Here is a 24,686-nt window from a genome sequence, read left to right as displayed (position 1 = left end):
ATCTCTATAACCTCCTCCATACCCTATAACCCTCCCTACCTCTATAACCTCCTTCATACCTATAAACCTCCCTACCTCTATAACCTCCTACATACCGTATAACCCACCCTACCTCTATAATCTCCTCCATACCCTATATCCCTCTCTGCCTCTATAACCTCCTCCATATCCTTTAACCCCCTCACCTCTATACCCTATAATTCTGCCTACTTTTATAACCTCCATCATACCCTATAACCCTCTCTACCCCTATAACCTCATCCATACCCTATGACCCTCCCTAACTATATAACCTCCTCCATATCCTATGACCCTCCCTAACTCTATAATCCCCTCCATACGTCATAACCCTCCATACCTCTATAACCTCCTCCATACCCCATAACCCTCCCTACCTGTATAACCTCCTTCATACCCTATAACCCTCCCTACCTGTATAACCTTCTCCATACCCTATAACCCCCCCACCTCTATAACCTCCTCCGTATCTTTATAACATCTAAGTTCCTGCAGCTGCATGTCACTATCTTGTCGCCTCCTCCAGGTGCTACAAACCTCGTTCCCTTTACAGCCATATTCTGCTTGTGTATTAATTTCCTCTTCCTCATGGAATTCCGGTTTCCCCATATTGGGATTCAAACCCACGCTGTCAGAACTTTGTGATTCTGGATTGCTAGCGCAGAGACATTCTCACAATGCCACCACCTCCCCCTGGTGATGAAGACAATGAGCACTGATTTGGAATTAATACAAGGTCACGGGGAAACATTCTATCACCCAGGAAACTGCCCAATGAAGCTTTACAATTGAAGACATTTTCTTTCCTCAAATTCTGTGACGTATTCAATTGGGTATAATGTGTGTCTGAGGTTTGAGAATCGCGTGCAGAGATGGGGATACACTGAACTGAACAGTTCTGGGTTAGATTTGGCATCCATGTGGATCAGTTCCTGCACATCCACCATTTTGGTGCTGACAGAGAAAGTATATGCAAGTCTGAATAAATGGATTCTTCAAAGGAGTGTCGATGGGGCTGAATGGCCAGGGGTGGGTTGGATTGGAGTCTTCTCTAAGAGGTGGTTTTTAGCTTCCTTCCCAACCCTGTAAGGCACAGACATCCTGCCCAGAATGTCAATCACTCGCTGGCCTTGTTGCTCAATGCCTGTTGCTATTAACGTTGGGAGGCTGAATGGCCAACTGGTTAATTCCAACTGGCATAGAGGAGAGAGTGAGGACTGCAGATGCTGGAGAACAATCAAAAGGTGTGGTACTGGAAAAGCACAGCAAGTCAAGCAGCATCCGAGAAGCAGGAGAGTCGATGTTTCGAGCAAAAGCCCTTCATCAGGAATAAGGGTTGTGGCCCAAGGGGGCTGAGAGATAAATGGGAGGGGGGGAGTGGTGAGGCTGTGGGGAAGATAGCTGGGAATGCAATAGGTGGATGGAGATGGGGGTGATGGTGATGGGTCGGAGAGGAGGGTGAAGTGGGTAGGTGGAAAGGAAGATGGACAGGTAGGACAATTCAAGAGGGCGGTGCCGAGTTGGAGGGTTGGGCCCGGGATGAGGTGGGGGATGGGGAGATGAGGAAACCAATGAAATTTACATTGATGCTGTGTGGTTGGAGGGTCCCAAGGCGGAAGATGAAGCATCCCTCCTCCAGGTGTTGGTGGCTAGAATTTGGCAGTGAAGGAGGCATAGGACCTGCATGCCCTTGGGGGACTGGGAGGGGGAGTTGAAGTGTTTGGCCACAGGGCAGTGGGGTTGGTTGGTGTGGGTGTCATTTCCACAATTCTAACCAGCTATCATCAACTAGATCATAGTGTTTTCAATGCGTAAAGATCTAGATGACTCTGGCGCACAGGGCAGCCATGACAGGGTTTGAAATACCAACTGTACGTTGACCAATGATGGGAAGGTTGCTGGGAGCCTGCCGCGTCAGCCGTTGCTGCCATTTTCAGGGACTTGTCTGCTTTCCCTTTTGACCTCTGTGTGGAGCCCAGAAATGCTGTGCACCACAGCCACCTGTAGGAGATGACCAGGGGGACAATTCTGAGAATACGCTGCCTCAAGGGACTCTCAGTCCCAGTGTCTGCATCCACAAAGCTGAGAAAATACCCTCTTTACACACTGATCGAACAGGGAAGAAGGAAGCGGTTTAGAAAGCCTTTGACCTGAAGTCAAAAGTGAAATGTGTGAGGACAAGCCTATATGGGGTGTGACCTCCCAGAGACTTTGTCGCCCATGTAACTGCCTGAACAGATTTCTGCAACTGTCACCCATTAACCAACAAACATTCCCCAAGAGAGCTGGGTCGAGCTGCTTAACCTTGGTGACAGCATTAAATTCTTCGGAGAGACAGCTGCAGAACTGCTAACTTTACAAAGCCTATTGCATTTCATTTGGATAGGTAACTCTCACGCTTGGACAGATGCTGAAGCCAAAATAAAAATGATTTCTTGAAACCAGAAAGCTCTGTTCAGCTAATGAATAGATTGCCTTAGGAAGAGCACTTTTCACTCTGTACTGAACCTTCTTTGATGAGCTGTCATCATGTTCTGTCTGAATATAGCAGACTGATTTATTTTCTGATCATTGTCACAGCATCAAGTTCAATCTGGAACCTATGGAGGCAAAACAAAGATAGCCTTCATCCCAAAATGCCAGCAAGTTCCTCTTGGAGGCAGAACCTTATCCCTTCTAACAATGTCATCCTACATAAAGGAAAAAGTTGCATTTACATAGTGCCTTTTAGGACCTCATATACATACCATGCTTTACATCCAGTGAAACGTATGCAGGTCCTGCTGCAGTCAGTTTGCTCATAGCAGACGATTCAAGCAGAAAATGTTTCCGAAACATTTATTTTAACAGGTTGTAGCTTCCTCTGGGACGATGGGAAAATGGCATTTGATTTTATTTATTTGATTTATTTATTTATTGTCACGTGTACTGAAGTACAGCGAAAAGATTTGTTTTTGAGCAGTACAGGCAGATCATAGTAAGCAAGGATGTGCAGATCAAAGAGATGCAGAGGCATACAGGTTACATTGTGCAGAACGGGCGCTAAGCAACGTCACGTTTGCAATGTCAGCTTTATTTGAGACTAGAGAGTCCATTCATCAAACTAATAATGGCCTGGAAGAAGCTGTACCTGAACCTGCTGGTGCCTGTGTTCAATCTTCTGTATCTTCTCTCTAATGGAAGAGGTTGTAAGAGATTTCTAGGGGGGTGCAATGGGTCTTTGATGTTGGCAACCTTTCTGCGGCAGCGAGCCATGTAACTGGAGTCCATGGATGGAAGGTTGGCATCTATGATGCCATTGAGGTAGGAGAGCAGCCATGAAAGACAGTGCAGGTTTGATGGGCTGAATGGCCTACAACTGTCCCTATTTCCTTATCCTCTTACCTCAAACGTTGTATCTGGCTGTCAATTCAACATTGACAACATTTCAAATTTACTTTAACTGAGGATAAGGTATTTTAGCACCTCCTAAGATTGCATAAAACTGTATATAAATGCAAACAATTATTTCTTTTTATTAATTCATTCACAGGATGTGGGCTTCACTGGCTAGGTTAGCATTTAATCATCAAAAGGCAGCCATGTTGTTGTGGGTCTAGAGTCACATGTAGGATTGTTCCAGACAATCAATTAACAGTCAACATCTGACTCTTAATTCCAGGTTTTCTTTTTGTTGAATTCAAATTCCACCCTCTGCCTTAGCAGGATTTGAACCCAGATCCCCACCTGGGTCTCCGGATTAACAGTCCAGCAATAATACCACTAAGCCATCACCTCTCCTTGCAATTGTATGAATTTTCCTCATCATTGTGGGAATTGGTACCTGGCTTCCTGTTTCTCCCCTGGGTCTGCCAGGCTTCCATGCAGCTATTGGATTGTCTGACTCCATTGTGAAGTAAGCCTTTTAAATGAACGTTCTGATCCCAAAATAAGCAGGATGTTGTGAAATAAGCACCAACAGCCTTCTCTTTCCCCTTTCCCTGTACAGGCTCCTCGGCACGTCATTAATGCACGTGTAAAAAATTGTTCACCAAGAAATCTCTGCAATTAACAAATTGACATGAGCTGGATTCCATGTTATGTAACTCAACCCAAGAATGTATCACCTAAAGTCTCTCAACTGGAGAAGACTCGACACCTGCGAGAGATGCTAGATGTACTGCTGATTGCCTCATTCTGTTACTTGTTCAAGCACGTCATTGTCAACATTGGCTACCATTAATAAACATAACAGTTTGAAGAAAATGAAAAGATGTCTGAAGGTCTGATGCAGCATTTACGTTTGCTCCATCTTGAACAATCCTTTCTTTGCAAAAGCAAAATGCTGCAGACATTGGAAGTCTGACATAAATGAATACTGGAAACCCCCAGTGGGTGTGGATGTGATGTGGTTTCTTGTGTATAATGTGGTTTGAGGGCTGTCCCGTCACATAACATGTAGCACAAATGTTGAGTACTTGTTGAGACAGCTATCTTGACGTTTGTTAACAACACTAATTATTTACATTTCTATAACATCCCAGACTTGTACAGTGCATTTACTGATATTACTGTACATTATAGTCACACAACTGAGTAACTATTTCACTGAGTGCGTGATTGAAGGTAAGGTTTATATTGGAACATCTCAAGGGATGATGTCAGGCACATGTTTTTGAAGTTAACAGGGGAGACAATGGTATAATGGTATTATTGCTGAACTATTAATCCAGAAACCAAGGCAATGTTCTGAGGGCCTAGGTTCAAATCCCAGCATAGCAGATGGTGGAATTTGCATTCAATAAAAGAGTCTAAGGATGATCATGAATCAATTGTTAGGAAAACCCATCTGGGTCACTAATGTCCTTTAGAGAAGAAAGCTGCCATTCTTACCTGATCTGAACTACCATTAGACAAAGGGGCAAAAATAAGGCCATTTGGCCCATCGAGTCTGCTCCAATATTCAATCATGGTTGATATGTTTTTCAACTGGGGGAAAGCGAGGACTGCAGTTACTGGAGATCAGAGTAGAAAAGTGTGGTGCATCAGGTGAGGCAGCATCTGAGGAGCAGGAGAGTCAACATTCCCTTGAACATAAATTTGAAACGTTGATTCTCCTGCTCCTCGGATGCTGCCTGACAGGCTATGCTTTTCCAGCATCACAACTTTCGACTCTGATAGGTTTTTGATCTCCATTTTCTCCCTGTAACTACATGTGACTCCAGACTAACAGCAGTGTAGTTGGATCTTAACAGCTGGCTGGGCAATTAGGGATTGACAATAAATGCCGGCGATGACCATGTCCCATGAATGAATGTTTTAAAAAAAACGGCTGGTCTGGAATTGGTAAAATAATATGACAGGCAGGATCTGTGAAGTTCTGGATTAGTGATGCTGGAAGAGCACAGCAGTTCAGGCAGCATCCAAGGAGCTTCGAAATCGACGTTTCGGGCAAAAGCCCTTCATCAGGAATAAAGGCAGTGAGCCTGGAGCGTGGAGAGATAAGCTAGAGGAGGATGGGGGGTGGGGAGAAAGTAGCATAGAGAGGCGGAAGATGAGGCGTTCTTCCTCCAGCCGTCTGGTGGTGAGGGAGCGGCAGTGAAGGAACCTGAACCTACCAGGTCAGAAGTAGGAACACTACTACTTTGTCACAAGAGCTCTGAACCTCTCCTTGTACATTTGCTTTTTAATAACAATCTCAGAACTTCTATAATTGAAAGCCCATTCTTCACCATCTCCCCCTCAGTTACAGAGTGACTCATTAAACCCATGCTCTATTGATCGCCATACACTCCTCTGAAAGAAAACTTCTCAAAAAAAAGCAATTAAAATAATCAACCCAGAAGATCCCAGCTGGAGAATGGCAGTCCGATTTTGCCAGGAACTCCATTTGCCACAGAAGTTACAAAAGGAAAGGTTGAAAATATTCTCTCTAGACTCTATATGGTTTAGTCCACCTAAAGCTCTACCATGAAAGTATTTTGGGAAAAGTGTAGGTGAGTTAACTGTAGAAATCAGTATTTTATTTGCCCCATGAATACAGCCACCACCACTGGAGTGATTGTAATGAGGTCAGCCACGTAGACCTCAGGAAATGAGTTCCCTGATTGGGGCTGTTAACATGGACCAATCAGGGAGCCCTGGCTGACTGGTATAAACAGGAGTGTTGTTCAGGGAGAGGTGGGCGCCGCAGGGAGTGGAGTGCATCATTTCTCCCTCCAACTCTATTTTGATTTAGTCCCTACCCTCCCCTTCACTGTTTTGATCACACAGCACTGCCCTTTGATGTGAAGGGCAGTGTTTGTCACTGGCCACCCGGGTGTTTTCCTATCTTCCTGGTGGTGGAATTTGAATACAGATTTGTGCAAAAAAAAAAAATAAACAGGAGTGTTAGAGGTTCTGTTCGCTCTGAGAGCTAGCTCTAAGGAAGCCGGACCAGTGACAGGTACTATGTACAAGTAAATAAAGGGTGACTTAGTGATGGGATACCGGCCTCTGTGGAATAATTTCAACCACAAAGATGAGACTCCCAAAATGTCTGGATAATATAGTGGAAATAACTTTTTTTTCTGAATATGTAGGACTTCTTTCAGTTCACTGCCACCTTGAAACTGTCACATGGTAGCAAGAGCAGGAAGCTGCTGTTTGTGGACCCACTGCTGGATCCCTTGCCTTAGAAAACTGCACTCCCTCTGAACTTCCATCATCCCTTTGCCCTTCCTCATCCTAATGGATCATTAGTCCCAAGCTACTCAGATCTTAAAATTCCCAAGCTTCTGCTTTCAAGCAAAGTTAAAAATCACACAACACCAGTTTATATTACGACAGGATTATTTGGAAGTATAAGCATTCAGAGTGCTGCTCCTTAATCAGGTATCTGTGGAGTAGGATCAGAAGGTCTTTTGATGCTGCTTCACAGCTACTTGATGAAGGAACAGCACTCCGAAAGCCAGTACTGCAAAATAAACCTGTTGGAATATAATCTGGTGTTGTGTGACTTTTAACTTTGTCCAGCCCAGTCCAACATTGGCACCTTCGCTTTAAGGCAAAACAAAGGAGTTCTTCCCTGTCTCAAAGTTGTGTTTAGTGTGACGACGCTGCTCCTTTAATAAAAGGTTATGCTGTCCTTGTTTCTTTTCCAGAGAGGTTGTAAACGACATAAACTCCAAAACATCTGGGCTTGAAGAGTTGTATGACTGGTTTGATTATAGCTAACGGATACTGCCTCGGGGAAACGGCTGTGAAGTTTTAAAAAAACACGTGTGCAATGGAAGGAAAGTGACCAGCTCAGGTTTTCTTTGGTTTGGTTTGGTTTTTAGCAGTCGTGTTGAGAGAGATATGGACCCTAAGAAGCAGGTCCATGCTGATCCTCCCTCTCTCTGACATCTCTCCTGTAAGACCCTGTGTTTGATTTTACCTTTTGTGCCAAGGGGTGTTTATGGGGATTGTTGCGATTATTGGGAACAGCATCATTAAGGTGGGATGATCTGTTGGGGTTTTGGTTACGTTATTCTGTATTCTGTTCTCTTCTGTTTGTGTTTCATTTGGTAATATTGCAAACAAATTCTGTTTTGTTTAAAACTAAGTGGTTGGGCCAGCTGCATCTCTCCTGGAATATCCACTTCACACCTGCTTAAAACAACCAGCAAGGTTAGGGTCTGAAACACTTGCTTGAAATGTTTTGAAAGGGTCTGGCCTGGTCCATAACAGCTTGGGAATTTTTTGCGGGATTGGTTCTATAGTTCCAAATCGGGATTAGAGTTGTTGGACTTGAAGGCAGCGAGTGATAGGTGTTAGTATCTTTTGTTCTGGGCGTTGAGTTTGGTTTGTTTAGATTAGATTACTTACAGTATGGAAACAGGCCCTTCGGCCCAACAAGTCCACACCCACCCTCCGAAGAGCAACCCACCCAGACCCATTACCCTACATTTTTCCCCTTCACCTAACACTACGGGCAATTTAGCATGGCCAATTCACCTAACCTGCACATCTTTGGACAGTGGGAGGAAACCGGAGCACCCGGAGGAAACCCACGCAGACACGGGGAGAATGTGCAAACTCCACACAGAGAGTTGCCTGAGGTGGTTATTGAACCCGGGTCTCTGGCGCTGTGAGGCAGCAGTGCTCACTACTGTGCCAAAAGCTGCCCTACGGTGCTTGGGATAGCAATGGCTCTTTCAGGCACCAAGAGCTTTCTGGGGTGGGGGTGGAAGAAGGGACGTTGGGGATTTTACAAAAAGTGATTAAGGCCAAGCTGCTGGAATTAGCAGGCAGACTGGGTCGGAGCTGACTCCTTCTGCGAGGTAAGGAAAGATAATTACAGCAATAGCTCAGCAGTTGCTGGAAAGGCCATCAAAATGTTTAGAGATGGCTAAAGTTCAATTGTAAATGAAGCAATTTGCAGTATAGGCAACAGACAAGGAGAGGGCAACAGAACTGAAACAGTTTGAATTACGATTAAAAGCAGAAGAGAGAGAGGGAAGGGGAGAGAGGAGAGAGGAAAGGAAGAAAGGGAGAGAATTTGAACTTCAGAATTGGCACTTAGACAGGAAAGTCAGCTTAAAAGGATGGAGATGAAGGCTGAAGGTAAGCTTAGTGATGAAGAGAGTGAGGATGATCAAACCCATGGTAGCCAAAGGCCTGGTGAGAAACTGCGTCAATATATTCAAGCAATGCCTAAATTTGATGAGAAGGCTGTGGAAGCCTTTTCCACCTCATTTGAAAAGTGGCTAAACAAATGTAGCGGCCAGTGACCATACAGGTCTTGTTGATCCAAACAAAACTTGTAGGCAGAGCTAGTTGCATCACTACCAGAGGAGGGATCAGGTGCAAATGAGGAGGTGAGAAAAGCCATCTTAAGTGGATATGAGTTTGTGCCAGAAGCCTACAGACAATGTTTCAGGAATCTAAGGAGGGATTCTTGTCAAACTTACATTGAGTTTGAAACAATTAAACAGAGTAATAAGGACATTAAAAATAGGTGGATAAGGACATTAAAAATAGAAGTAGTGAAAATTCATGTGGAAGAGCAGAAAGTTAAAATAGTAAAATTAGCAGCTGAAATGGCTGATGATTATGAGTTTGTCCAGAAATCAATGTTTGGCTTCCAAAATCAAATTAAATCAGTGTGGGATAGAAATTGCGGAAATGGGAAATCCTCATGTGGAAAGGGAAAGGTAGATGTTGGTGAAGATCGAGGGTAAAAAGGAAACCCTTGAAGGAGAAGTTAGTGTTGGTCTGGGGTGTACAATGTTGAAGCTGAAAATGTGTCGCTGGAAAAGCGCAGCAGGTCAGGCAGCATCCAAGGAGCAGGAGAATCGACGTTTCAGGCATGAGCCCTTCTTCAGGAATGAGGAAAGGGCTCCTGAAGAAGGGCTCATGCCCGAAACGTCGATTCTCCTGCTCCTTGGACGCTGCCTGACCTGCTGCGCTTTTCCAGCAACACATTTTCAGCTCTGATCTCCAGCATCTGCAGTCCTCACTTTCTCCTGTACAATGTTAAAAATCACACAGCATCATGTTATAGTCAGCAGGTTTATTTGGAAGCACTAGCTTTCGAGCGCTGCTCCTTCATCAGGTGGTTGTGGAGAATAAGATTGTAAGACACAGAATTTATAGCAAAGTTTACAGTGTGATGTAACTGAAATTATATTTTAAAAAAGATCTGGATTGTTTGTTAAGTCTCTCATTTTTTAGAATGAACATGTTGGTTTCAGTTCTTTCATAAGTAAATCACAGAACATTTTTAAAGTTACATTCTCAAGTGAACTTTAATAATTGGTGCCATGTTGGCCCAGATAATGCATTGTGAGGTGCCCTGTGTGAGGCTATCTGTGCCGCAATGTTCAGACTGATTCTAATCTAAAAAACGGATTTACAGAATCTTACATGGATTTATGCAGTTTTTGAGCAAAATATCAGACAACCTTGTCATTGTAGATGCTGCAAGATATGTCAGAATGTTGACACGGATGCCACCATTGCACTTGGGACACCTCCCACTGGGTATGTGGCAGGTACTCATGTGACTCAGCAAATGTTGTCTATCTCATACACTGCAGGCAAGGATGAATATATGCTCCAAGGTGACATAATTGAAGTGAGTTAGAGTGACTGGAGCTCACCCGTTGTAATGGTGCCAAAACCAGATGATACCCAATAGTTATGTGTAGACTATCTGTCGGAGAAAAGTCCAATTATAAAGAGAGGCAAGACACGGATTGAGTGAAATTGACAAATAGTCGATTAGCCCAGCCTTGGTTGTACGTAAATTTCTAGAATCCATTGATAAGAATGAGATTTCTAAATTCTTAGAAGTGCAGGATCGGATTAGAACAAGTCAACATGGATTTATTAGGGGGTGGTCGTGCCTGACAACCCTATTAGAATTTTTTTAAGAGGTAACAAGTAGATTAGATCAGGGAAACCCAGTGAGTGTTATCTATCTAGATTTCCAAAAGGCCTTTGATAAGGTCCCTCACAGGAGGCTGCTGAGTAAGACGAGGGCCCATGGTGTTTGAGATGAGCTCCTAGCATGGATTAAGGATTGGCTGTCTAAGAGAAGGCAGAGAGTTGGGATAAAAGGTTCTTTTTCGGAATGGCAGCTAGTGACAAAATGGCAGCTAGTGACAAGTGGTGTCCCGCAGGGTTCAGTGTTGGGGCCACAGCTGTGCACTTCATATTTTAATGATCTGGATGAGGGGACTGGGGGAATTCTGGCGAAGTTCGCCAATGATACAAAGTTTGGTGGACAGGCGGGTAGTACTGAGGAGGTGGGGAGGCTGCAGAAAGATTTAGACAGATGAGGAGAGTGGTCCAGGAAATGGCTGATGAAATTCAATATGAGCAAATGTGAGGTTTGCACTTTGGAAAAAAGAACACAGGCATGGACTATTTTCTAAATGGTGAGAAAATTCATAAAGCCAAATTACAAAGGGATCTGGGAGTGCTAGTCCAGGATTCTCTAAAGGTTGACTTGCAGGTTGGGTTCATGGTTAAGAAAGCAAATGTAATGTTGTCATTTATCTCAAGAGGGTTGGAATGTAAAAGCAGCGATGTGCTTCTGAGACTTTGCAAAGCTCTAGTTCGGCCCCATTTAGAATACTCTGTCCAGTTTTGGGTCCCACACCTCAGGAAGGACATACTGGTACTAGAGCGTGTCCAGTGGAGATTCACACGGATGATCCCTGGAAGGTTGGCCTAACATACAATGAACGGCTGGGGATCATTAGAGTTTAGAAGGTTGAGGGGAGATCTAATAGAAACTTACAAGGTAACGCATGACTTAGAAAGGAATTTGTTTCCATTAGGTGGGGAGATTAGGACCTGTGGGCACACCCTTAGAATTAAAGGGGGTCAATTTAGAATGGAAATGAGAAGACATTTCTTCAACCAGAGAATGGTGGGCCTGTGAAATTCATTGGCATCGGAGCGCAGTGGAGGCCAGGACATTAAATGTCTTCAAGGCAGAGATTGATAAATTCTTAATCTCACAAGGAATTAAGGGCTATTGGGAGAGTGCGGGTAAGTGGCGTTGAAATGCCCATCAGCCATGATTGAATGGTGGAGTGGACTCATTGGGCCGAATGGCCTTACTTCCACTCCTATGTCTTATAGTCTTATGGATGAATCTGGTTTATTTCACACGATATCGTGGGGAAGAGAAAATGACTAGGATTGATGTAGAATGGAGACTTTGCTCAGTGAAGCCAAGAGTTCTCTTCCACGAGCTGCTGGTACATACTGTTTTTTATATGGTTACAGTACGGTTGTGTGAATTACAAGGTAATATGAATTGAATTGCACTCCATGGAAAACAATTGGTTGGTCCGCTAGTAGCAATCAGGTAATAATTCGTTCCTATGCTAGAGTATGTGTTAATGTCCAGTGCCCTGGTATCAAAGGGTTTACAGAGTGATGTGCATGCTTTGCTGAGAGAGGGGTGCCCCTCAATCTCAGTCATCTTTGTGGGGCTTTGGTACCTGTGGAGACTGGGCATGCCCTTGGGGCTATGGGAGCAGTTGTGAGGTATTATGAGATAGGAAGTCTGTTATCAGATTACCTTAAAGAGTGCATTCCTCCTGTCTGACAGCTTTTTAGGTCATGTCTTGTTTTGTTGTTTAGTTCCTGATCTGGTTGTGCTCAGGTTGAGGTATTATGGGTATGCTCTGTTTGGCTAAGACCAGACATGGTTTCTGTGACCAAATAGTGGGCAAACAGAGTGTTTTATGTTTCTCCCACACTATCGCAAAGTCAATGCAGTTACAAAGACTGGTGCATATCCGATTCTGCGTTTGGAAGCCTGTGCTGTAGGACAAAGAACTTATGTTTCGAATTTGGACTTGCTCAGCGGAAACTGGCAAGTAACTTTGTCCGAAAGGCAATTTTGGCTTTTGTAACACCAAATGGACTGTATCAATTTAAAGTCATGCCCTTTGGTGTGAAAAATGCGGCAGCCACATTTCAGAGACTAACCAATAAGGTCATTGCCGGATTATCCAAGTGTGTCGTATATATAAGGTGTCCTGGCGATTTTTCGTCACACATAGAAGGAACATTTTCAACACTTATCGGACTTGTTCGACCGACTTTGGAAGGCTGGCTTGGTGATGAACCTAGCTAAAAGTGAATTTGCCAAAGCCCAAGTCACCTTTCTGGGCCATGTTATTGGACATGGACAAATGGCCCCATAGGATGCAAAAACAAAGGTAATTGGGGAGTTTCCCATACTATCGACAAAAATAGCAGTGCTACGATTCTGGGATTGAGTGGATTTTCTCAAAAATTCATACAAAATGTTAGCAGTGTGGCTACTCCACTCACTGAATTGCTAAAGAAAGGCAAGAAGTTTCATTGGAGATGGCAATTGACAGCCTGAAAGCTCTGTTATCCACTGCCCCGGTATTAGCCACACCGAATTACGCAAAGCCATCCAAGGTGGCTATCAATGCAAGTGATGTGGGTGTCAGTGCTGTGCTCTTGCAGGAAGACAACGAGAAGATAGAAAGACCTATTGGGTATTTCTCCAGGAAATTGAACAATAGCGATTTTTGAGAAGACTTGTAGCTCAGGTTGATGATAAGTATGTAAGTTAGCTCACTGAAGAGGAAGGTTTGTTTTCAGACATTTCGTCACCATGACAAGACTCTCACCAATAATGTTACCTAGTCATGGTGACGAAACGTTTGAAAACAAACCTTCCAGCTCAGCGAGCTAACTTACATAGTTAAATTGAACATTCATCAGCCGAAATATTCGACAGTTGAGAAGGAGAATTTGAGGTTGGTGTTGGAGTTACAATATTGCAAGGTTTATGTTACCAGTAACATATCTGAAGCAATCATACACACTGTTTATAACCCATTGAATTTTGTGGAGAAATTTAAGGACAAAAATGCCAATCTGTTTAGATGGAGTTTGTTGTTACAGCCATTCAATTTGAAAATTGTGCATATGGAATGATGAGAAAACATGATTGCTGATGCTTTGTTGAGACTTGAATAAGAAATGGAGGCACTCGGTGGCAGGAATACAACAGACTGAAATGGAATGTAGCTGTGCATGTTTGCATGTTTATCATCAACGTAATGTATCTGTGTGTTGTAGAGTACTAACAATTTAAGATTAATGAGTTTTAAAATGAAGCCATCTTTGGTCATCGATGATTCTTTTTTTAAGGGGGGAGGTGTAAAGATGCTGCTCCTTTAACAAGGTTATGCTGTCCTTGGTTTCTTTGTCAGGGAGGTCATAAAAAACATACACTCTGAAAAGTCTGGGGTTGAAGAGTTTTAGGGTCAGTTTGATTATAGCTAACATATACTGCCTCAGTCAGAGGGCTTTCAAGTTTAAAAAAAAAACTTGTAAATAGAAGGGGAGTGGCCAACTCAGCTTTTCTCTGGTTTGGTTTTTAGCCGTAGTGTTGTAAAAGTTGTGGACCCAAAGAAGCAGATCCATGCTGATCTTTCTCTGACTTCTCTCATGTAGGACCCTGTGTTTGATTTTACCTTTTATGGGGATTGTTTTAAGTATTGGGAACAGCGTCATAAAGTTGGGATAATCTGCCGGGTTTTGGTTAGTTTAGGTTATTAAGTATTCTGCTCTCTTTTGTTTGTGTTTCATTTGGTAATCCTGTAAATAAATTCAGTTTTGTTTAAAACTGAGTGGTTGGGCCTGCTGCATCCCTCCTGGAATATCCACTCTCCACCTGCTTTAAAACACCTAGACATGTTAGGGCCTGGACCACCTGCTTGAAATGTTTTGAGGGGATCTGGCCTGGTCCATAACATTAGCCCTCAACCAACTTCACAAAAGCAGATTCTCTGATGAGTATCATGGAAATAACTTTATGGAGGCCGATATCCCATCCCCAAGTCACCCTTTATTGACGCATGCAAAATGCATAGGCTGTGACAAGCCAGCTCATAGCCGGTCCCTAGAATGAGGAGAATCCCTGAGACTCCTGTTATCCAGGACACCCTGATTGGGGCTGTTCACCTGAGTCAACGAAATCCACTGAGCCAACCTTGTTCCAATCACTGCAATCTCTTTGCTATTAGTGGGAGCTTGCTGCACACAAGTAAGCCAATGCGTTTCTTACATCACAGCAGTGGCTGCATTTTAGGAGTCCTTGATTGGCTTTAAAGTGTTCTAAGATGACTGCAGTCATGAACATGAGATATTGATGCAGCTCCTACTTACGTTCTCTCCCTGTTCTCCTTCCAAGCCTCTCTCTGCACTGTCAAACGTGCCATCTTCAAGATGAGATGTTAAGCTGAGGACGTACCTGCCTTAATCAGGTGGACACAAAAGATTTGGAAGAAGAGTGGTTTTATTATCCCATGTGTCGAGACCAATGTTTAGTCGTTTGGTCACACTCACCTTGTTTATAGGATCTTGCTATGCACATATGGGTTTCTAACTTGACACCAGGAATCACGTTTCAAAAATACTTGGCAGGGTGTATAATGCTTTCTTACTGAAGATCTTTTTTCACTGAACAGTCTTGGCTCTGCTACTTAACATCAAAAAGCTGAAGTTTAACTTGTCTCCTGTGGTATTTGTAGTGTAATGTGAGAGTGTTTTACCACTGAATCAGGGCTGACATTCACTTCCCTGGCTTTGTGATGTTGTAGTTAGTTTCAACATTACTGTCTGTTTGCTCATTTAATCTCAGCACCTGTACATACAGACAAATCTTGCTGGTGATGCTGTCCTAATAACTGATTGATAAGGTTATTGCAACTATACAAAACGCTAGTGTGGCCGCACTTGGAATATTATGTACGGTTCTGGTCCCCCCATTACAGGAAGGATGTGGAAGCATTGGAAAAGGTGCAGAGGAGATTTACCAGGATGGTGTCTGGTCTAGAGGGAAGTTCTTATGAGGAAAGGCTGAGAGACTTAGGTCTGTTCTCATTGGAAAGAAGGCGGCTAAGAGGGTATTTGATAGAGACATACAAGATGATCAAAGGATTAGATAGGGTAGACAGTGAAAGTCTTTTTCCTAGGATGATGATGTCAGCATGTACGAGGGGGCATAGCTGCAAATTGAGTGGTGATAGATTTAAGACAGATGTCAGAGGCAGGTTCTTTCCTCAGAGAGTGGTATGTCCCACCTGCCAGTGTAGTCAACTCAGCTACATTAGGGAGATTTAAACAATCCTTGGATAAGAACATGGATGATTTTGGGATCGTGTAGGGGGATGAGCTTAGATTAGTTCACAGGTCGGCGCAACATCAAGGGCCGAAGGGCGTGTTCTGTGCTGTATTGTTCTATGTACTATGTTAGGTTACTTCATTAAAGAGATTTCCTTTTTCTGAACTGTTTTACAGGCTTTCCCTTCCATTCCATTCTCTCTCCATGGTCTGTGCTCCTGTCAGCAAGAGGTGGATTAACTTTTCGAAGTAATGTCTCAGGTGCAGACATTTACACCTTTGCTGCACCAGAACTGCTCCAGGGCAGGAGCTCCAGCTCACAGCTTGGGATAGAGAAGGTAAGAGGAAATCTAGTGTCTAATGGCTTCAGCAGAAAGAGCTTCCTCAGGCTCCCCCATGGCTCGTTGGTGCATGTGCTCCCAGCAACAGGGAAGGGCCAGTCTAAACTCTGTCCATTTTCAAACAGCTCCTCCCATTTAGTAAACGATGCTAATGTTGCAAATATCATCTAACTGTGTACATGCACATGTGATTAAGAGCAGTCGGAGCTAACTGGAGAAAGGTTGGGTCAATGTAGAGAAGACGAGGTGAAAGTGAGGACTACAGATGCAGGAGATTAGAGTCAAAAAGTGTGTTGCTGGAAAAGCAAAGCCAGTCAGGCAGCAGGAGAGTCGACGTTTTGAGCATAATCCTTGAATCCCTACAATGTGGAAACAGCCCTTTGGCCCAACAAGTCCACACAGAACCTCCGAAGAGTAACATAACCAGACCCATTCCCCCACCCTATATTTACTCCTGACTAATGAACCTAATCTACACATCCCTGAACACTATGGGAAATTTAGCATGGCCAATCCACCTACTCTGCACATCTTTGGATTGTGGAGGACCCCACGCAGACACAGGCAGAATGTGCAAACTCCACACCCGAGGCTGAAATCGAACCCAGGTCCCTGGCGCTGTGAGGCAGCAGTGCTAACCACTGAGCCACCGTGGTGACCCAGACATTCCTAATGAAGGGCTTATGCTTGAAACGTTGACTCTCCTGCTCCTCGGACCAGCTGTGCTTTTCCAGCACGACACATTTTGACGATGTATGTAAGAACCAGCTTAAAGATTTTTATGTCATAACATATCCAAGCAGGTTGGTTAGAGATAATTTTCAGGGGAGATGATTATGTAGTGGTTTTGTCAATGGAGTCTTGCAGTGGAGAAAGTGAGGTCTGCAGATGCTGGAGATCAGAGCTGAAAATGTGTTGCTGGAAAAGCGCAGCAGGTCAGGCAGCATCCAGGGAACAGAAGAATCGACGTTTCGAGCATAAGCCCTTCTTCAGGAATCAGTGATTAGTCTTGCAGTGGTCCAGCTTCATATTTTTCAGACACAGGAGCTAAATCCTATCTCAACAATTAATGGAATTTAGCAAAGGGTTCTTATGGTGCTGTGGTAGCGTCCCTACCTCTGACCCAGGAGATATGGGTTCAAGTTCCACCTGCCTGGAGTTGTGCCATAACATGTCCAAACAGGTTGATGAGAACTAGCTTTCAGAATTCACTGTGGTTATGTCCATATCTCTGGCTCAGTAGGTTTGAGTTAAGTCCCATTTCAGGATGTGACGGCCAGGGAGGAGGTCAGCACGTCCAGTTTTATTTAAAGAAAATGTTGGAACCTTTTTCCCTTGGGACGTCCCGTCTGTGGAGTGCAGGAGTCATAGAGTCAAAGAGATGTACAGCACGGAAACAGACCCGTCGGTCCAACTCGTCCATGCTGACCAGATATCCTAATCTAATCTAGTCCCATTTGCCAGCACTTGGCCCATATTCCTCTAAACTCTTCCTATTCATATACCCATCCAGATGCCTTTTAAATGCTGTAATTGTGCCAACCTCCACCACTTCCTCTGACAGCCCATTCCATACATGCACCACCCTCTACATGAAAAGGTTGCCCATTAGGTCCCTTTAAAATTTGATCCCTCTCACCCAAAACCTATGCCCTCTCGTTCTGGACTCCCCCACCTCAAGGCAAAGATCTTGTCTATTTATCCTATGCATGCCCCTCAAGATTTTATAAACCTCTATAAGGTCAGCCCTTAGCCTCCGAAACAGGGGCTCCAGGGAAAACAGCCCCAGCGTTTTCAACCTCTCCCTGTAGCTCAAACGCTCCAACCCTGGCAACATCTTTGTAAATCTTTTCTGAGCCCTTAGATTTATTTACAAACTTCCCATACAATGTGTAGAAGACAAATGGTTTCTGCTTTTCTTTGCCAGATGGATGTTGACCACATTAACAAAGGGACTGCCACATCCTCTAGCGCTTCTGAGAGAATTAGTCAAGATTTCCCTTGGAAACCCTCTCCCCCAGTTGCGCTGGAAAGTGTATTGTTTGCAGCTCAGCCTTGCTACATAGCTTTTAAACAATTATTATTTAATCGCAGGTAATGAAAATGACCACATGAGATGATTGAGGAATGTAGGCAGGTAGACATGGTGGTGAAGAAGGCATTTGGCATGCTCATTTCCATTGGTCAGTGCAATGAGTAGGAGAGTTGGGATGTCATGTGCAGGACTTCGGTTAGGCCACTTTTTGAATACTGCGGCCAATTCTGGTCTCTCCCTGCCAGAGGAAAGATATTGTTAAAGTTGAAAGGATGTTGCCAGGATTAGAAGACTTAAACGGGAGGGAGAGGCTGGATTTGCTGGGGCTTTTTTCCCTGGAATGCCGGAGGCTGAGGAGTGACCTAATAGAGGTTTATAAAATCATGAGGGGCATAGATTGTATAAATAGATAAGGCCGTTTCCCCAGGGTAGGGGAGTCCAAAACTAGAGGGCATAGGTTTAAGGTGAGATGGGAAAGGTTTAAAAGGGACCTAAGGGGTAGCTTTTTCACGTAGAGTGTGGTGCCTGTGTGGAATGAGCTGCCAGAGGAAGTGGTGGAGGCTAGTACAATCACAATATTAAAAGGGCACCTGGATGGGTATATGAATAGGAAAGGTTTAGAGGGATATGGGCCAAATGCTGGCAAATGGGACGAGATTAATGTAGGATATCTGTTCGGCATGGATGAGTTGGACTGAAGGGTCTGTTTCCATGCTGGTACACACAGAATTCAATCCCAGTAGGATTCACAACCAAATATAAAGGGAGAGGAAAGTCTGGATACAGCAGACAAGAGTTGAATAGAAGAGAAGAAAGTTCTATCCCATGTAGGGCATCAACTGCATTGCTTTCTTGTTAGACCACAGTCCAAGGATGTAAAAGTCTCCAGGGGTTAAACTGAGGAGTGCCTTCAGCACCATCCACTATGATGCAGTCAGACAGACGTTGTGGGAGAACATGTTAGCATCTTGAAGGAGTAAGACTGGCATCTAGAACCTCCTCGTAAACACTGTTACCCAGATTATCATATCAAAGTAGCTCACACATGGGTTGTAAATCTGCAATAAACTACATTGTATTTAAGAGAAGATCCCTTTCTCATTAAGCTGGTAAGTGGTTTCCCTCCACCACATCAGATCCAATGGGTCCTGTAGATCCCTATTGTAAAAGAATATTATGACAGTAACCCTGCTCCATGGTGAGCTGTAATGCAGACAGCCTGATATCACACACTGGGCCGTGATGAGGATGACATTATTCTGTTGATTGTGCCTTATCGCTGTCCCCAAGTTACATCCTGTTTTACTGGGGGGCGCTTTAATGGAGAGTTAATGATACTTGACTCAAAGTCCACAGATTAAGAGAATGTATCAGGTTATAACTTCCAGGATTTGTATTGAACTGGTTAATGTCCATGGAGGCATTGCCTATGACCTACTTTGTCATAGGTAGGGCTAATTACCATTCATAATGAAATTATGAACTAAGACACAAACGTGAACAATGACAAAGATTCGGCCACTCAGCCTCTTGAACCTGCTCTCCCAGTCATTAAGATCACCGCTGATCTGATTATAAACTCAAATCCACATTCTAGCCTAGACCCAGTAAGCTTGCTGACCAAGAATCTATCGACCTTAACTTCAGGAATATTCAAGATCTCTACTCCTGCCACCTTTATGGGAGGAGCATTCCAAAGACCCATGAACCTGAAAGAAAAAAAAGTCACTTTATCTTTGTTTTAACTTAGCAGTCCCTGATTTCTTAAACATCGGTTCCTAGTTCCAGATTCTCCCTGAAGAGGACACATCCTCTCCACACTCACCCTGTCAGGTCCACTCAGAATTTTGTACTTTCAAACAAGTCACCTCCTACTCATTCATTGTCCAGCAGATACAATGTTAGCCTGTCAACTTTCCCATATGTGACAACCTTCCCATTCTGAGTATTGTTCCAATTAACTCTCTCTGAACAGCTTCCAATGCATTTGTATCCTTCCTTAAATAGATGGCCAATATTGTGCACAGTACTCCTGATGTGGTCACATCAGTAACCCGTATAACTGAAGCATAAGCTCTCTCCCCTTACAGTATATAATATGCTATTAGCTTGCATAGTTACTTGCTGTATCTGATTACTAGTGACTCCTGATTAATGATGCAGAGGTGCCAGCGTTAGGCTGGGGTGGACAAAGTTAAAAATCACACGACGCCAGGTTATAGTCCAATAGGTTTATTTGGAAGCACTAGCTTTCAGAGCGCTGCTCCTTCATCAGGTACCTAGTAGGGCAGGATCATAGGACGCAGAATTTATAGGAAAAGATCAAAATGTCATACAACTGATGCGATGTATTGAACAAAGCTAGATTGCTTTCAGTCTTTAATCATTTAGAATGGGGATGCAGATTTCGATTGATTAATATGTAAATCCCAGAACATCTTTCAAGTCACAGTCCCAAGATAACTTAAGGTTTTGTCAGTATAAAACAAAAGGTGACATCTCCGCTCAGACAATGCATTAAAGGTGTGAGGTTAGAGTCTGTCTGTATCCCAGCCTTGAGTCAGATTGGTTCTATTTCCAAAGTTGAAATTTATAAGATATCACATTGACTGACTGACTGCCTACAGATTGTGTGCTTTTTCAACAAAATACAATGTATCTGCATATACAAATCCGCAAATGCAAATTGAGAGAGAGTGTATGTATATGTGAGAGTGTGTGTGTGTGCATGTGATAGTCTGTGTGCATATGTGCATTTGAGTGTGTGTGTATATATATGTGCATGTGAGAGTGTGTGTGTGCATATGTGCATGTGAATGTGTGTGTGTGCATGTGAATGTGTGCATGTGAGTGTGTGTGTGCATATGTGCATGTGAGTGTGTGTGCATGTGAGTTTGTGTGCATGTGAGTGTGTGTGCATGTGAGAGTGTGTGCATGCATGTGAGTGTGTGTGTGTGTATGTGCACGTGAGAGCATGTGTGCATGTATGCTTGGTGGAGTATGTGCTCGAGTGTGATGGAATATATGCCTGTGAGAGGGTGTGTTTGTTTGTGTGTGTGTGTGTGTGAGAGAGAGTGTATAGTGTAATGGGGTCACCTGCAGTGTGACATGAGCCCAAGGTGTCGGTTGATGCCATCCTCATGGGTTCTGAACTTGGCTATCAACCTCTGCTCGGCAACTCTGCGTTGTTGCCTATCCCAAATCCCACCTTGGAGGACGGTCACCCGAAGAGGCGGAATGTCCCTAACCGCTGAAATGTTCCCCGACTGGGAGGGAACATCCCTACCTGGTGATTGTTGCGCAGTGTCGTAGCATCTGCTTGGTCCCACCAGTGTACCATACCTCTGGGCATCCTTGCCTGCAGTGTATGAGATGACAACATTTTAATAATACCATCTTGAGGGTGACTTGGCAATCACACTACACTCCAGTTTTCACCCTTGTTATATTATGGACCATAAATATTGGGAATGGCTGGGAAGGCAGTTCAGTGATTGTTGTGCACAGGGTTTGCTGAGATGATCTTTTTACTGATAAGAATGCTGAGGTAAGTAATCACCAACCTGACTCCCTCGTGCTTGTACTCCAGCTACAAAGAGCAAGCAAGGAATGCAGCTCCAGCAATACTCAAGCAACGTTCAGATCAAAGCAGCCATTTTGTTTGTAATGGATGTTATGGATGTTTCTTTGCCATTCTCCTCCTGTAGGTGATACCACCCCAGCACCTTGCAGAGCATGAGAAAGCATTGACTAACAAAAGGCCACTCTTTCATTTCTTTCATAGCGCCTTTAATATGCCCCAAAAGGCTACAGGCAGGCATGAGAAACCAAAAACTGAAATTGCTGGAAAAACTCAACAGGTCTGGCAGGATTTATGGAGAGAAATCAAAGCTAACATTTTGGGTCTTCTTCAGAATGTTATAAAGCAAACTTTGATCGTATACAGAGGAAACTTAATTACCCAGCATTCGATTATCCAAATTTCGGACCATCCGGCAATTTCGCAAGGTCCTGATGCTCGGCTAAACTCAGTTATGCAGCATTCGATTATCCGGAATTCGGTTAACCGAACAAAATACTCTCTGCCCGTGTCCTTTGGATAATCGAAGTTCCTCTGTACATTTAACTCGAATATGGGTTCTTCCTCAATATGAATAGACACTGGCGATTAGAAATGGCTTGCTCAAAGATGACTGAGCAAAATTCCATGATAGCCATCCGTCTTGATGGATTGTTATCTCAGCTCCTTCTTAAAGAAATAAATCAACACCGTTCCAACTGCCTTTGCTTGTCAAGTATTGAGTGTGTGCATTTTGAAGGCGATAGCTCATATTGACAATTCTTCACTTTGTGGGAAAATTACACACATTTGATAAAGGCAGTGGGGTGGGGGAATGTATGTAAAGGTGTTGACAACAACAACGGAAAAATGCGAGGCTGTCAACTAGTTTGACTTGCTCACTGCAAGCCCCTTAGTGCTACTGGAATTATTCTGTTAATAGAGGGGTTTCACCCAGGCTAATGAGCTGGCAGAAAGGACCGAGGGAGCTGAAATGAATGCACCTTCCCCATAAAGTAGCTCTCATTATAACAGAGGATTTGGCAGTCTCCCAGGCACCTTTTTATAATGAGGGCTTACTACATCTGCTCATGTTCAGTGTTTTCTATTGTTCCGGCTTGGATTGAATGTCTAAGTGAATGCTAAAATGGGTTGTGATAGAAAGGAGCTGAATTTGCACTGCGGTGATGTGCAAATTGGCCATTTTAATCAGACGTCTCATCCAGACAGAATCCTGAGCCAGATAACTTTTCATTCTGCGAAACAACAAAAAGTGTTAATTAGCATGTATATAGTTGAATCCTGATAAAATCCAAGAGTTAATGAGTGTTGAACAGCAAGGCATGTTTTCCTTCACTTTAAAGCATTGAGAAATGTTCAGGCTTTGTTTCTTCTCTGCTCTTCTATTGTTGTCTCCATATTGATTTTGTAGCACATTTTACACATTGACACTGTATATAATTACCTCAGGTTGTATTGATGTATATTAAAACTGCAATTGTTTATGAGGGCATTTAAACATACTTATAATGTGGGACTCTTTATAATAAGCAGTTTTTAAACTCTGTTTTCCTTGGATTCCTTCTGATTTTGTTTTGATGCTCACCCAGTTGATAGCAACAACCCCTTCAATACATGGTCCCTCTTTCATTGGGGAGCTAAACTACAGAGTAAGGCCATTGACCATATCATGTCACAGAGTCATGCAGCACTGAAACAGACCCTTCACTCCAACCAGTCCATGCCAACCACAATCTCAAACTAAACTAGTCCCACCTGCCTGCGCTTGGCCCATATCCCTCCAAACATTTCTGATTATACTTATCCAAAATGTCTTTTAAATGTTGTAGAGTGGTGACTCTGGTTTCCAGCATCTGCAGTCCTTGTTTTTACCTACTTTTAAATGCTGTAACCTAACCCATATCCACCACTTCCTTGGGAAGTTCATTACACACACGAACCACTGTCTGTGTAATACAAAAAAAATTCCCCCATGGCTTTTTTCAGTCTTTTTCCCCTCGCCTTAAAAATATGTCTCATTCATTGAAAGGGCTTCCTTGGATCATAAGATTAAAATGTTACTTGCCTATTTCACCATGGAAAAAAAAAATGCACAAAGGGAGATTATGAAGTAGAAATTTTCTTTGGAAGAAGGAATTTATGAAAAAAAAAACGCATTGCAAGCCCTCCAGAGAAGTTTTAGTAGGTGTATACTTGGAATGGGAGGGTTGTCTTATGGTCAGTCTGGACTCGTACCTATTGGAGTTTAAGAGAGTATGAGGCGAAAATTCAATGACACAAAGACGACCCTGATGAATCCTGAAAGACTAGTTGTGGTAAGGATGTTTCCTGTTGTGGGAGGATCGAGAACTAGTACTCATTGTTTGAAAATAAGGAGCCACCTATTTAAGACAAAGATGCAGAGACTGAGGGTGTTTGGTCTTTGGAACATAGAACATAGAACATTGAACAATACAGTGCAGAACAGACTCTTCGACCCTCCAAGTTGTGCCGACCTGTGAATTAATCTAAGCCCATATACCCCTACACTATCCCATCATCATCCATGTGCTTATCCAAAGATTTAAACAATCTCCGTAACATGGCTGAGTTAACTACATTGGTAGGTAGGGCATTCCACATCCTTACCACTCTCTGAGTAAAGAATCTGCCTCTGACATCTATCTTAAATCTATCACCCCTCAATTTGTAGCTATACCGCATCGTACAAGCTGACATCATCATCCTAGGAAAAAGACTTTCACTGTCTACCCTATCTAATCCCTGATCATCTTGTATGTCTCTATCAAATCCCCTCTTAGCCGCCTTCTTTCCAATGAGAATAACCCAAGTCCCTCAGCCTTCCCTCCAGACCAGGCAACATCCTGGTAAATCTCCTCTGCACCTTTTCCAATGCTTCCGCACCCTTCCTGTAATGGGGGGGACTAGAACTGTACACAATATTCCAAGTTCGGCCGCACTAGCGTTTTGTATTGTTGCAGCATAACATTACGGCTCTGGAACTCAATCCCTCTACCAATAAAACCTAACACGTCATATGCCTTCTTCACAGCATGATCAACTTGAGTAGCAACTTTCA

At 43.5% G+C, this 24,686-nt stretch overlaps 1 protein-coding gene across 8 annotated transcripts in view; it reads left to right on the top strand.

Annotated features, from left to right (window-relative positions):
* Positions 1-24,686, top strand: part of ptpn20 (protein tyrosine phosphatase non-receptor type 20) — a 414,663-nt gene that overhangs the window by 60,023 nt on the left and 329,954 nt on the right. For all 8 annotated transcript variants that reach the window (XM_043678810.1, XM_043678805.1, XM_043678807.1 and 5 more), the window contains exon 3: positions 15,829-15,989. In XM_043678810.1, coding sequence (XP_043534745.1) covers positions 15,829-15,989 — 161 coding nt within the window. The remainder of the gene's footprint in view (positions 1-15,828; positions 15,990-24,686) is intronic.

This window comes from Chiloscyllium plagiosum, chromosome 38 (assembly GCF_004010195.1).
Source record: "Chiloscyllium plagiosum isolate BGI_BamShark_2017 chromosome 38, ASM401019v2, whole genome shotgun sequence".
Classification (NCBI taxonomy): domain Eukaryota; kingdom Metazoa; phylum Chordata; class Chondrichthyes; order Orectolobiformes; family Hemiscylliidae; genus Chiloscyllium; species Chiloscyllium plagiosum.
This window is presented reverse-complemented; position numbering and strand designations above follow the sequence as displayed.